The sequence below is a fragment of the Onychostruthus taczanowskii genome, unplaced genomic scaffold (assembly GCF_017590055.1).
Source record: "Onychostruthus taczanowskii isolate IOZ18803 unplaced genomic scaffold, ASM1759005v1 scaffold183, whole genome shotgun sequence".
Classification (NCBI taxonomy): Eukaryota; Metazoa; Chordata; class Aves; order Passeriformes; family Passeridae; genus Onychostruthus; species Onychostruthus taczanowskii.
In genome coordinates this window covers 703,306-718,679 of record NW_024499051.1, presented here as the reverse complement: position 1 = coordinate 718,679, position 15,374 = coordinate 703,306, and the positions used below count along the sequence as shown (strand labels likewise).

The window sequence follows — 15,374 nt, the reverse complement described above, 5'->3', positions numbered from 1 at the left end:
TGCAGTGGGAAGACAGGAAACCTTTCCACCCTAGAGCCCAAGAAACCACCAGAAGCCTCATCTCCTTTTCTACCTGCAGGTTCTGCTACTTTGCAAAAGAGTGGAGGCTCAGGGACCAAGGCCCTCACCAGTATTGGCAAATTAAACCAAAACTAAAAAAAAAAAAAAGAAAAATGTACTAGAACTGGAAGGAGGTAAAGCAAAGGGCAGTGCCATATCAAACGTGCCACTTGCCTTGTACCTTTAATTTCCAGAGGCATGCAAGTAGCTGTGGTGATAGCATTATCTGCTGACTGCACTGCTGATCAGGGCAGCCTCCCCCCACCCAGCTTGGCCTGTGCACTGATGCAGTGGGAAGACAGGAAACCTTTCCACCCTAGAGCCCAAGAAACCACCAGAAGCCTCATCTCCTTTTCTACCTGCAGGTTCTGCTACTTTGCAAAAGAGTGGAGGCTCAGGGACCAAGGCCTGAGCCTTGAGGTATTGGCAAATTAAACCAAAACTGGGAATAAACCATGACCATCTGTACTAGTAAGGTGTTCAAATGTTTCACAGCCTGGGCCAATTACTGCTCTTCCAGCCATTCCCAGGCACAGTTCAGAGTCAAGGACTTAATCTGAGCTGGTCCTCAGCAGGGAGCCACCCTCTCCCAGAGTATCTCCCTAGCATAGATACAAGCTTTTGTGTGCTGGCTGCTCTTATATACCTGCAGGTTCTGCTACTTTGCAAAAGAGTGGAGGCTCAGGGACCAAGGCCTGAGCCTTGAGGTATTGGCAAATTAAACCAAAACTGGGAATAAACCATGACCATCTGTACTAGTAAGGTGTCCAAATGTTTCACAGCCTGGGCCAATTACTGCTCTTCCAGCCATTCCCAGGCACAGTTCAGAGTCAAGGACTTAATCTGAGCTGGTCCTCAGCAGGGAGCCACCCTCTCCCAGAGTATCTCCCTAGCATAGATACAAGCTTTTGTGTGCTGGCTGCTCTCTGTGTCCGGGAATGTCCCCAGGTATAAGTAATTGACAAATATACAAGTAGTTGATAATAGTTCATGGTTGTTCATGACTACTATCTGTTGACCAAGATACATGCTTCTTTCATCAGACACACAACGTCACCTCAGCAGAGACAAGTTCAACCACAAACTTCTATTTGCTCTCTAGACAGCTGATGGTAATCATTGCAATTATGCTTTTCCAGCTACCATTTTATAGCAAATAACTCCCTGCCTGTAAAATACAACTAGGACTCAACAATAAATTTCATATTTGAATCAGAGGGCAAAGCTTGTGTCCTTGAAGTGATAGAGGCTTACTCATCCCTGATGAATACCTCATAAACTTCCACTGGCATTTCACTGCACATTTCCTACTCTTTTTTACTGAACCTCCACCTTATCCTAACTGGAAGATTCACTTAATGCCCCTCAAATATATTCTATATTTGCTGAGAATTTAACTGATTCTTCATCCTCCATTTGTGATCACTGCTATTTCCTCACTTCTTACTACAGCTTTGGGTCAGAACAAGATTTCCACCAGATCAGAAAGCGCTTTCCCTCAACAAACAGACATACACCCACTTGTGGGGAATCCATAGCAGCCACCTAAAATTTCCAAGCAGAAAGGTGTGGGTTTAAAATCACACATTTGGAAAAACAACAAACTGTAATTGCAAATATATATTATAACCTGAATTCATAAACATTTTGCATAAATTAATACTGAATGTATAAGAAGCTGTACAGATTCTGCACTTTTAGCTTTTGGTCAGAACAAGATTTCCACCAGATCAGAAAGCGCTTTCCCTCAACAAACAGACATACACCCACTTGTGGGGAATCCATAGCAGCCACCTAAAATTTCCAAGCAGAAAGGTGTGGGTTTAAAATCACACATTTGGAAAAACAACAAACTGTAATTGCAAATATATATTATAACCTGAATTCATAAACATTTTGCATAAATTAATACTGAATGTATAAGAAGCTGTACATATTCTGCACTTTTTTGTGGTTTTTTTTTTTTTTTTAAACACAATCTACCACATCCAGCCCAAACTCATCCTATTTCTGTGGCTTCTTGGAGAGTACCAAAGTACCAAAACAGTAGCAGCCCTCTAAGGTGGAAAAGCACCTTCTGTTCTAAAAGGACCAAGACACAAAATAAGGGCCTCTGTGTAGAGAAGTCCTGGAATTTCAAGTGCTTATATCTGTCAGCAGCAGGGAAACTGTTCCTATCCAAGGTTCTACACCTACATCTTGGCAATAGCAGACACACAAACAGTTTCGACAGAGAAGTGGTTGAGAGCAGCCATATAAAGAAAGGAGGTGATGGTGGATGAAAAATTCAACAAGAGCTGGCAATGTGTGCTTGCAGCCCAGAAGGGAAAAGATATCCTGGGCTGCATCCAAAGCAGTGTGGTCAGCAGGTCAAAGGAGGTGATTCTCCCCCTCTACTCTGCTCTGGTGAGACCCACCTGCAGTGCTGCATCCAGATCTGGGGACCCCAATGGAATAATCATGTATCCTCTGAACAGAGAGAGACATAATTGTCTCCCAGGATTTTCCTGTGAGAAGCTGTGAGAAAGCTCAGAGAAAGCAATTCTTATCTCCATTTGCTGCACCTGTGTTGTTGTGGACATGTGGAATGTGTTATGGAGATTGTTTACCAGAGGGTGGTTTCTTAATTGGACTCTGATGATGGTGTTTTGATTGATTGATGAATTAGGTTAAAGCTGTATCAGACTGTCTGGCAACGGCGATGGGTTTTTCATAATAGCATAGTATAGTATAGTATAATAAAGCAATTGATCAGCCTTCTGCAATCATGGAGTCAATGCTTATTATTCCCCATTAAGGGGCTTGCCACCACCATACCCCAACATAACAAAGACATGGAGGTGTTGGAGCAACTCTGAGGAGGCCACAAAGTTGATAGGAAGACTGGACCTCCTTGCCTACTAAGATAGGCTGAGAATGTTGGGGCTGTTCATCATGGAGAAGAGCAGGTTGTGGAGAGACCTCATAGCAACCTTCCAGTATCTGAAGTGGGGTTACATGGAAGCCAGAGAGACCATTCCTCAGGAACTGCAGTCATAGGACAAGGAATAATGGGTACAAATTGAAAGAGGGGAGATTTAGGTTAGATATCAGGAACAAATTTATTGTGAGGGTGATTAGAGACTAGAACAGGTTGCCCAGGGAATTTGTTGGGTGCCCCAAACCTGGGGCACCCAACATGGAGTTCAAGACCTGGTCAGGTAAGGCCTTGGGCAACCTGGTTAAGTGGGAGAAATCCCTGCACATGGCAGGAGGGGTGGGACTAAGTAATGCTAAAGTTCCATTATAACCCCTTAACATTCTATGAATCTATGTATAATTTTAACTTTGTCAGGAATTACTTTAAAAATTTTTCAGTTGTCTTCCAAATCACTAGTCATCCATCATCTACAAGCTGAGTAACACCAACCACACACAAAAGCCCAGGCAGTATATTGCTGAAACATGAACTGAACTTTTTATGTAGCATTTATGCAGCATCTGCCACTCAGACAGACTCAAAGAATAAAAAAACCCCAAAAACCAAGCACAATGACCACTGCCTCCTTGTTGATTATTGTAAACTAAATAAGCAGGAACAATTGGACACAATAGGGTAGGAAAAAGGTGGCAGACACATGATACTGATGCTAAGGAGAGAAAAACATATGAGGGCATCTCCAGGATTGCTGCTCCAAAACCAGCACCTAACTCACAGTGTTAGACCTCATCCCATTTCTAGCATGTACATTCAGGTCATGAAACCCAGGAGTGAGAATCACAATATATGCATTCAACTTTCTCCATGTGGCAAAATGCAAGGCTGCTTGCAGAAGAAAAACTTTTGGGTGTTGATTCCCTTTTCTTCTAAATACACACAAAATTTGCAACATTAACTGTCTCACAGGATGAGAAAAAATTTCACGCATACAAATGTCTTAAAATTATCCAGACACAAGCTCCCTATTGCTAGCATACATCAAGCTCAGAACAAAGTTTTCTTTTAAAATACACTTTATTTACAAGACATTCAAACTTCATTTTGATAAAAATATAGCTGTACATAAAACCTGAAGTAATTTCTCACTAATGGTTAATAAAACCACAGTGAGATCCGGCAATTATGGAAATCACATTTTGGCACATAAATTACTTAAGGAACAGAAAAACTAGAGGAAGCTTTTAAGCAACACAGCTCCATAAATGTAACAATCTTATACAGTGACATCCTCACATCAAGGTATCACTGTTCAAATAAAGTATTTCATGTAGAATGTGCTTCCACTGTACAGCAAAGTAGTAGAACTTAGGAATGTTCATGGCTTTTGAATTATCTTTTATCAAGCTTTCCCTCAAGATGTTAACAAATGACCAATGAACCTTCCTGATTTCATTATATCTTCCCAGGTTTAGAAATCCCCCTTTCTTAAGAAGTTGACTCAGGTAGAGTGATTATAAAGAGTTTAATTATACATAAGCACATGTGTTCATATCTCAGGACGACTACTTAGATAACACTTCTACACAGACCACAGGACACAAACTAGTCCTCAGAGTAGCTCACATCAAGCCATCTATAGTACTTGGACAGTGAACTTCTCTTTGGGAAAAATTCAGGTGCTGGCATGTTCCCTTCAAAGTTCAGAATAAAAGGGAGTATTCAGGACAGTAAGCATTATAATCAGGAATGGGAGAGGGAAAGAATAGGAAAAAAATAAAGAAGGTCAAAAACTGGTTTGCAATGGTAAGGTGTGTCATATAGCAAAACCAGAAAGTGGATGTATTTTAATAGAATGGAATGCAAAAATTAAACCAGTGCATAAAAAGGTATTTCTAAACTGTATTATTGGTAGATCACCATGACCAGTCTATCAAAACCATCCTGCTTTTATGGAAGAGACAATGAGAAAAAACATTAAGAGGGAAAAAACACACTTGCACTGAGTCAAGGTAAGTACTATAAATAAGACAAGGAAAAGGAAGTCAACTGTAAACTGGCAAAACAAAGGCAATACTCCTGAAAATAGCAGCAGTTTTCTTTATAATGAAGAATAAATGCTACACCTGCATTTAGAGGGTTTCAGAATAAGAAAAAAAATTAAAATCAAATTGGCACTTTTGGCACATATGAAAAGGTGACAAAGAATTGATTCCCTTTAAGAAAAGGCACACGACTGATGAAGGCCAGTAAATTGCTTTTGCTTTCAGCGTCATGTTAACTTATTCCAGGTTTCACATTTACTGCAGAATGATCTGACAAGCCTAGCAAAGGTTTTGTCATCATCCTACTAGGTCACATGCATGACTGGCTATGGATCACATCCACAGGAGCTGGACAACCAGTTGAAAGTCACACATAGTTTAAGCAGATTTCCTTTGCCACCAGCAGCAATGGACAGAAGGGACAATCATTGCAAGAGAGCCCAAAAACCAAGACAATCACAAGGCAGTGTTTGAAGCAGACAGAGAAGCACAATCAACTTGCATTTGTCAGGGAGGGAAACAAAGTGATTCAGCTAAGGAGGCCAGAATAGAGCTTTTATGACAGTGCAATACACTACAAAATTGAATTTAGAACAAGTGCTCATAGATAAGGGCTAACATGGAAATATACTGTATCTCAAAAATGAGGGAAGCCTGCTTCAACAGAATTAGAAAAGATATGCCAAGAACTGAAGGGAAATAGGCCAATACAAAATACACATGGATTGGAATGAAGTCTCCCACAGAAGTAGAGTGGGGACACACAGTACAGGAGAAAAATATTTTGTTACTCAAAGGAAGGCAAAGATGCTGGTCAGAAACCTTAGTTGAATACCCTGAAAGTCCCAACACAAAAAAAGAGCAAGGTTTATCTCACAAATAACACAGCTGTTGGTTTTGCTTGCTGAAGTAATGAAGCAAATTTAAAATCTTTTTGTTATCTAGATTTGAAGATTTCTATAATCCTTTGTATTTTCCCATTTATTCACAGGCAGCAGTTACAGTACATTCAACCAGACAAGAGAAAATAAAGTTTAAAATGTTATTTCATTGTATTTTCAGGTTACAACACTTTCCAAAATTTAAAAAAAATACATAGCCACAGTTTTAATACTGGAAGAATAAAAATTGTCCATTTTGACAAATGCCCCAACATCACACATACTAGTTTTCTTTAATCCCAGAGTAAATACTGCCATTCCATCTTTCAACCATTTAATAAAATATGTATGCGCATAAATACATATATAAATCAAATAACCTGATTTAAGATACAAATAATTACGAAAGGGTGCTTGTTTTAGAGGATATCTGGGAAGAAAGTTCTTTGTCGTTATTTTGGCAGATTTCTATTCCAGTTCTCAATACCACGATAAATACATTTGTTATTTACATCTAAGCATCATCATAGGTGAAAATAAAGAGGAGGGGGAAAAAAGAACAGAGGAAAGGGCTGTCTTACTTCATGGCACATACTTTTAAAAGACAGAGCAATTCTTACAATGTTTCCTGATTTACATTAACTCATGCAATAACTGCCGAGCAAGATCCTGCTGCTGCCAATGGACTCAAAGAGGCTGGAGAATCAAGCTCCTAATTATATTAACAAATATGTTGTTAATTTATATGATACAAACTTACAATGATATGGTATAAAATACTGTAATTCATCCAAAAATCTGTTTTGAAGGGGTAATTATAATTCTAGAAATGTTCTATTTAGACTGAAATCACTGCTTCAGTAAATACTACATTCCAAGCAGTAAAACATCCTGCTGTGTGTTTCAATATTCATTAAATTATTGCAATCATCTTTATTAATAAGGAGTTGGCTGCTTTTAAGCCATCCTCACAAGGAGATTCTGGTATTTTCCCAGGCCAGGCTGGAAACCAATTTGGCCTTTCTGTTAAGATATCACAGAGGCAAAGACACAACAATTTTACAAAGGTGTCCCTGTGAATAAATGGATAAAATAGCCTGTCCAGGCCACACAGACCATTGAAAGGCTGCTTTTTGCCAGCAAATTATATTTGGAATCTTCTGGATCTGGTCTGCATAGCAAGGGAGATCAAGCACTAGACTCAGTGTGGATTGAGTAGTGGGTTTCCCCTCCCAGAAACCTGTGGAACACACCAGACTGAATCTAGCACTGGGGACAGGGTTCATCAGCTTGTTTTCCTTAGAGCACCCTTGCATACCTTCAGAAAGAGCACGCAGCAAAACAGTAGTGAACTGCTTCACTAAATACACTTTGAGATACATGTTTGGGCAGGGGGAGGAGGGCCAGGGCAGAGGGTAGGGTTCAAGGCATCAAGACCTTTAAAACCAGCCAACGAGAAATGATTGAGACTAAACCAGGAAAAACTTCCTGGTTTAAATTTTTTAAAGCTCCCTCTAAGTGATAATACTGCATACAAGACTTTAAAGGTGCTTCCTTAATTAATACAATATTAAATTATGCCTTAATAATAGAATTGCAGAATTTCAGCTGTTCATAATAAACACATTAGCTTATTTATTCAGCATGAATAATGACAGATTCAGAGTTCAAGATAATGCAATCATCCTGCACAATGATGAAATAAGACCATGGCTCTTGGAACTTGTGCTGTCAGGAGAAGGCTAACAAGAATTTTAAAAGACTGAGTTGTACAATCACAGCAGTGAAAAAGATAAAAGTTAATTGGATGACTGCCTGCATTTCCATTTGCTAGAATCAGTACAGACAACGTTAGTAGGTATTTCTTTGCTTTCATGACAAGCAGTCTATTCCTTAGCACACTCATCTGTGATTAGGCTGGGACTCCAGTATTACTTGTAGAGAAGCAAGACCAGGATCCTCTAAATACAGGAGTCAATCAAGAAAATAACACAAGTCATAATTCCTGAGTGCTTCCCCTTAGACACTCTTAATTTCTTTCACAAACTCCACTGGTCAGAATTGTTACTGTTAAAAATGAATTGTCCATGCAAAAATGGGGTTAAAGGATCAGTAAAGCATCTCTACTGAAGTCCTTTATAAATATACAGTACTTCAGCCCAGTACAATCATATGGCCACAGGGCTTTCAAGAAACACCTTGCTCCAGCAGGAAAGGCCAGAGGTTCTTTCCCAGTGCTACTGGCCATAAACTGCACACCTCAGTGCAGAGAGAGAGAGAGAGAGAGAGAGCAACATATCCCATCCACTCTAACAGTAGGAATTCAGCCTTAGTTTGGTAAGGAACTGGGTAAGGCTGCATCACAAAAATCACATTAATGCAACAGCCTTGGTGGAAATCCTAATCCTTATTCCAGGTACAAGGGGGTTTTAGGTGTGTTTTGGTTTATAGCTAAAGTACCGAAATCTTTTTGCCACACAAACTTCAGCTACAACCACCAATGCCCCCCTTCCCAGCCAGGATATGTTTGCTCCATGAGAACACAACACAGAGCAGAGCGAATTGCCTAAAATCGTGTACTACCTGACTGTGATTTGTCATCAGACACGTCACAATTTTTCACATTTTTCACACTCTCCTCTGAAACTGGGTCCTCCATAGGGATTTCAACGTCACTTTTCCTTGAACCATTGTCTTTGTGCTGTGCAGAAAGAGAGCTTTCACTTTTCTCCACATAGCCATTCGTTTCAGCCCGGGGGGGCTCCCTCTGGCTGCAGCATAGATGAGAGTCACAGGCTATTGAGATGCAGGGTGAGCTGCACAGTAGATGTGAGGTCTTGTGGTCAGCATACTCGGGCTGGATGGTCACAGAATGGACTCCTGCCTCATGGAAAATCTTCCGTATTTGGTAAGCAGCGCCTTGGTAATCAGAAGGGGTTTGGCACTTTATATGAAGAGTGGCGACGTTCCTCCCACTTGCAAGCTCCCAGACATGCACCTCATGGAGGCTATTCACCCCTGGTACACGAGCTAGTCTGTCAGCTGGAAGGCATAAGGGAAAGGTATCAGGGGCTTTGATGCCCTGGCTAATCAGCTGCCTCACTAGACACCCTATCCAAAAGCAGCAGTGTCAAAATTATCATTTTAGAGGAGATATACTTGGTACAATGTGTCTACTCCCAGCTGCCTTCAGTTAGGCCTCCAGGTGATGAACACAGCACCTTTCCTTTTGGATTCACCAGTCCCTCAGGCTCCCTAATGGCAATTTACCAGCTGTTCACAGAGGAAATATTACATCACTTCCTCCATCAAGACCCTCCATCTTCTGTTTTTTTTAAGCCCTGAGAATGGGGAAATTCCAGAAATACCCAGTGTTACTCCACAATTAACCAGTGTGAGTAGCACCTAAGAGCTACAAAGTTAACTAACCTTAATGGAAATTTCTAAGATGTTTTGGAAGCTTTTCAGAAGCAGCCACTGCAGGGTTGGAAAAGATTGTAACTCAAAGTTGTTTCTTTCACAAATAACCCACACAAAGCATTAACAGCTCAAGACCTGGTATGTTTGATGTATTGTTGGAGTACCACATTCTCAAAATGCATGCTTTAACTAATCCAGAGAGATTTGAGTGAGGTTGCTAGGACACAGGCATGTGACTATTTCTAACAGTTCTTGAGAATTTAGAGCTATTATGAATAAATAATCCAAACATGTCATTCCACAAGTAACATATGCATTGAAATACACCATTAAAATTAACAGCATTTCAACAACAAATTTGACTTACTCAGTAGTTGCATATCAACACCTTTGGGGACCATCTGCAACAAAATAGTTGAGGTCTCCTTTATAAGTGGGAATGCAGAAGACAAGATGATGAACACCATAACTATTGTCAGGCTTGGATCAATGTAGCACTGCCAATTGCACGGAGCATCCCCCAGAGGACGTACATAGAAGATAGTAGCAGTAACTACCACAACCACAGATCCAAGTGCATCTCCCATAACATGCAAAAGAACACCTGAAACAAATGGCACAATTTCCATTAGCAGGGTGGGTTTGGGGTTTTTTGCTTTGTTTGGGTGTTTTTTTTCTAGGAGGAGGTGTAGTGCTGCGTTTTTCAAATATGCTCCACTTGACATGAAGAATGCAATATTCCAGCCATTAATATCATAACCAAAGTTTTCAGTAACAGCTTTTGGAAAAAAACAGCAAGAAAATACTGACTCTGAGGCACTGCTGTTTGAGTGGGATGCATTAATAAGCATGCAGGGTATGCTAGCGACTGCTGTCCAACTGGAATACCATGGTAACACATAATGTGCTTGCTTAAATGCATGAAGATGATTATCAGATCCTGGCACATTAAATCTAAATTAAAAATTGATGACTAAATCTATCCATTCTACCCTGGGAGTTGAGAGCTGCAGACCACCCCCAGTCACAGTTACCTTCCCCTACCAGCTTCTGTGACACTGCTGAAATCAGAAAAATTGCCTAGGTGAAATCTAAACTGGCTCCAAATACCCTCAGACTTCAATTTTTAGATCAAACTAGATTACCAGTCATATGAAACCTTGTTCCATCAATACTACTAGCCTTCAGACCTGCCAAAAATCAGAATCTGGTTCTAGAGTCAATCACATGGTTTAGTTCCTGGACTACTCTGAGAGGAATGCTGGGTACTTCTTTTTACACCTTATAAAGATGGCTTTGTACAAAAGGTAAAGACACAAAACACGCTCTTACAGCAACATATTTAGCTGCTCTTGTAAACTACAATGACCAAAGCAGTCTTTCTGCCACAGTTACAAAAATCCAAGAACTGCCTTTTTCTTCTATTTCTTCTTACTACTTTACATAAAACTTCCCTCTTCCCATCAGTGCTCAAACATACTCCAGTTTTGTTAGATTTTACTGTTCAGACTCAGATTTTATTCCAACCCATGCCTGAATTCAGAACATGTCTCTCTATATGAAGTGAATTTCTTTGTCAATATTTTTTGTTTGGGGACTGTGAGAAAAGAAAATGAACCATCTCTTTTTAACAACCTATCACATACACTTTCAGGCAAGAAGCTGTAAAAGGCTCCCCCAAAACTCACAACACAGCGAAGAGTTTTGATGGTGCTGGATACTGGATTAGCCCTAGAACTCTGCCCATGCTGGTGTTTCTTACCAGCTCTGTACACGCACCTTGATCTGTGCAAGAAATGAAGGCCACAACCTCTGGAGTTCCTCCAAATCACTTGGGTCAGATAAGAAAGTACAAGCTCCTGGTGAGTCCAGCTCTTTCTGCTCGAGTCAGGCATGTTCTGCCCCATTTGGCAGACTACCACGGGGTTTTACTCCTCCTAACAGTGTTGCAGTGTTTCCTTTTCATTTACAAATAGTCCTGATTCAGCACAGGCTATCAGCTGTTGCACTAACAAGAACAGGCAGGATGCAGTTGCAATGCAACTAACAAGAGAGCACAGCTTATAAAGAACAGGAAAATGTTTCAGAAAGCCTTCTTTAGAGTTAAGAAAAAAAAAGAATTAAAAAAAAATTAAGAAAAAAATATGTCAGAATTTTGATGAATTAGTAATTGAGAATACAGAATTGGGAAAAATGTTTATTTTACATTCTTAATGTCATTAATACATATACCCTGGTAATGCATCACAGAATTAGGGCTCAGACAGAAATGTGTCCATTTCCCTATCAAATCCCAAAAGCTATGATTATAAGCTGGAATAAAAAATTAATTTTTACTAAATGAAGTCAGTATGGTAAGACCATAGGCAGCAGTTTCCAACAGCTTGCATTCCAAAGTCTAACTGAAATACTCTGTGTATGCTCAAGCAGTAAAAGGAATAATTTCACACTACAATAATTAATCCTGCCAGGCAGAATCTATGAAATCCTGTTCCTACCAGTTACAAAATCAAGGAAATCATTCCTCTGCCAATCCATTTTGTTCAGCCATGTTTTTCAGGGAGGCTCCCATTCCACAACAAAAAAATTGTTTGCCAAGTGACTGTGAAGTAAGTACAGCTTGTAACTAACTTAAAAGGAAAAGTATGGAGTGAATCAGAATTTCAGATATACGTATCTTTATAAATATTCCTTACTTTTGTAGTCATAAAGACAATAAAAATAGATTTTGCAAAGGTGACGTACTAAAGTAACACTTAAAAATTTATTTTTAAAAATTAAAGATGACCCATATCTTAAAATAACTGTCACAAAATTCTTTATCTTTCAGACATTTTTTGAAATCTTCCAGCATCTTTATACCTAAGCACTGTGGTTCAGGCAAGCAAGGTCTTCTCTAAAGCAATTGGTTCCTTACTCTTCTCTCCTCCATCCCTGAGTGTGACAGTTTGCTCATCCTTCTCCAAAAATCTTACCACTATAATGCCATAATATCCGGTGACACCAACTTCTAGACATTCAAGTAAGTGTTGTGACTCTAGCACATGGTTTGATTTTCCAAAGCATCTCCCCTTACAGATGTAGTTGTGTAGTTCTGCAAACACTTTTGAAAGACAGACACACACAGGAAAAAAAACCCAAAAAAACAGCAAACCCACATGCCTGACAGACAGCCACATTGACCTCTCAAGCTGAATTAATGCAAAGCAAACTCTCACAACCTTGGCGGAATATCAGCTGCTGATCAGTGACTGTAAGAAACCTGAAACTACTGTTCTGATTGAGGTTTCTGACAGTCCTTTCCTTGGGGACAAACTAAGTATTTCATATTCTCAAAAACATTTGCTTTTGGCTCTGCTCAGAGTAGGTACATAAACATGTATGCAGAAAAACACCTACACAGACAGGGAGAGATGTGAGTAATTTATTCCTAGGAGTAGCTTTATGTTTCACTCCACAGATTCCCAGAGACCTGCCAAATTACAGTGTAGGAAGGGTTGATCCTGTCACACTCTCAAAGGAATGGGTTCACACCTGCAAAAACACCATGCTGAAGTATCAGTTTCAGAACCCTTTTCCTTATGCTGACAAAAAAAAAACATTATCAACCTCGGGATTTAGAAGGATTTATGTTTTCTGCCCAAGAGCATTTTAAGATTGAAAACTGCTCAACTACTACTCAAAGATTCACCTCATAGGTGTTACCTTCCTGTAAAGACTCTAATGACTTGAGCTTAGTGCAGCAGGGTTTGTGTCCTTTCCAAATGTCCAGCTGCACTCTTCGAAGAATAAAAACAAAACGTGAGCACACTCAAAGCCAAATCAGCATGACACTGTTTTGTTACTACTTATGCTATTCCATATAATAAAAATCTTTCTGCTAGAGAATAACTGGATCCAATTACATGGATGAGTCTTGGACTTCCCTCTTTCTTATTGATATTTGTGGATGTGTATGTAAATCTGAAATGGAAACCATAGAGCATTTGAAGTTAATTTAACATGAGCAGTATACTCCTATGACATACCTCTGATGTTCAAGGCTTCAGACTTTTTCTCTTTTTTCTTCTCAGACCCCTCTTCAGGGCTCTTTTGGTCATTTGGTGACTCACCTGCAGTCAAAGAAGAAACGCTGTGTTGTGTATAAGTTCTACAAACAGAAAAAACATCAACCTTCTCAAAACCAACTTACTTTAAAGATGACAAGAAGAAAAACAAAAGCAATCCAAAACATTTTCCATGCAGCTCCCTGGGCAACACCTCCTTCCACCATCCCGGGGGCACGCCCAGCAGCCCAGTGTAAAGTACAAGGTGAAAGAGGCTCCGGGTGCCTGAGTGAGTTTAGTGAAACCCCCCGAGGCCCACGAGTGGCCTTGGGGCACTGAAGGGGCCCAGAGGATTGGGCCAACAGCTCGGCGGGTCCCGAGGGAAAACGAGATTGAGAAGAGGGGATGGGGAAGAGTGAGAGGGATGCTGGAGGGAGGGGTGGAGAGAGATGCGGGACACGAGGGAAAGGCGAAGTGCAGCCGAAAGGCACCTGCTTCATCCTCCTCGCCGTTCGGAATGCTACCGGGCACGTCCCGCAGCGCGGCGGCCGCGGGCGAAGAGGGGGACGGGCGTCGCCCGCGGCAGCAGGCGCCCCAGTCCTGGAAGACGAGGAGCCCCACGATATTGACGGCGAGGCCGAGGGTGCCGACGATGAGCACCAGCTGGGCGTCGTCTATGGGCTCAGGCCGGGCGAGGCGGAGGACGGAGTCCACGAGGATGGTGAAGCAGAGGGCGGTGAGGAAGACGGCGTTGCTGAGTGCTCCCACCGCCTCGGCGCGGCTGTAGCCGTAGGTGGCGCGGGGACCGCGGCGGCTGCGGCGGGCGATGCGCCCGGTGGAGAGCCCCACGCAGAGGGAGATGAGGTCCGAGAGCATGTTGAAGGAGTCGGACACCAGCGCGATGGAGTTGCCTAGGTATCCGGACACCAGCTCGGCTACGAAGAAGCCGACGGTGAGCACTAGCATGAAGATGAGGCGGCACGTCTTGCCCGAGTACCGCCCCATGGCGGCCGCGCACTGCCGGCCGGTAACGCTCCGCGCCAGCGCCGCCGCTCGCCCGCAATAAGTGCGGCCGGCCCGGCCCGCACCGCCCCGCCCGAGGGCACCGCCCCGCCCTGAGCAGCGACGGTGGCGACACCAAATCAACCAGACCTGGAGTAATGACAAGTTAGATGGGCCGCGGGGAGGTGCGGAGCCGGCGCGGCGGCGGGGAAAGGGCCCTTTCGGGCAGGCAGAGCTACCCAAGGATGTGCTGCCTGCTCTCCTGCCACGCCGAGACGGTGAAGTTCCAGCGAAGGATCCAATAACTACGGACCTTTGGTGCTTTATTGGCGACGAAAGTGCCAAACCAAAGGACAGAGTGCCATCTACTGAGCCAGCTCATTTCCAGCCACCAGGCTTTAAAAAGGTGTGTCAAAAAGCCTAGGGAATCCTGGGCTGCATCCAAAGCAGCGTGGCCAGAAGTTTGAAAGTGATTATCTTCTACCTTGCTCTGGTGAGACTCCACCTGCAGTGCTGCGTCCAGATTTGGTGACCCAACATAGGAAGAACACAGAGCTGTTGGACCAAGTCCAGAGGAGGTCACAAATTTGATAAGGACTTGGGCACCTCATCTGTGAAGACAGGCTGAGAATGTTGGGTCTGTTCATCATGGAGAAGACTGTGGCGAGACTAACCTTCCAGTATCTGAAGGGGGGGCTACAGGGGAGCCAGAGAGGAACTCTTCATCAGGAATGGTAGTTACAAAACGAGTAATGGTTACAAGCTGAAAGAGGCACATTTAGGGTGGTAAGATACTGGCAGAGGTTGCCCAAGGAGGTTGTGGATGCCCAATCCCTGTCAGTTCAAGGCCAGGTTGGATGGAGCTCTGGGCAGCCAGGTCTAGTGAGGGGTGTCCCTGCCATGGCAGAGAGTTAGAACGTGATCTTTAAGGTCCTTTCCAACCCTTAACATTTTATTGTTCTATAAAAATATTGCCTTAGTGTTCACAAATGTATCATTATCC

General features: G+C 42.1%; 1 protein-coding gene across 1 annotated transcript; it reads right to left on the bottom strand.

Annotated features, from left to right (window-relative positions):
* Positions 1-4,035: 4,035 nt before the first annotated feature.
* SLC30A10 (solute carrier family 30 member 10) lies at positions 4,036-14,438 on the bottom strand. The gene is made up of 4 exons (XM_041401035.1): positions 13,861-14,438; positions 13,352-13,435; positions 9,691-9,927; positions 4,036-8,945 (listed from the first exon to the last, which is right to left on the bottom strand). Exons 1-4 carry the CDS (start codon positions 14,372-14,374, stop codon positions 8,470-8,472), a joined length of 1,311 nt encoding a protein of 436 aa, XP_041256969.1. The 5' UTR covers positions 14,375-14,438; the 3' UTR covers positions 4,036-8,469.
* Between the last annotated feature and the right edge of the window lie 936 nt (positions 14,439-15,374).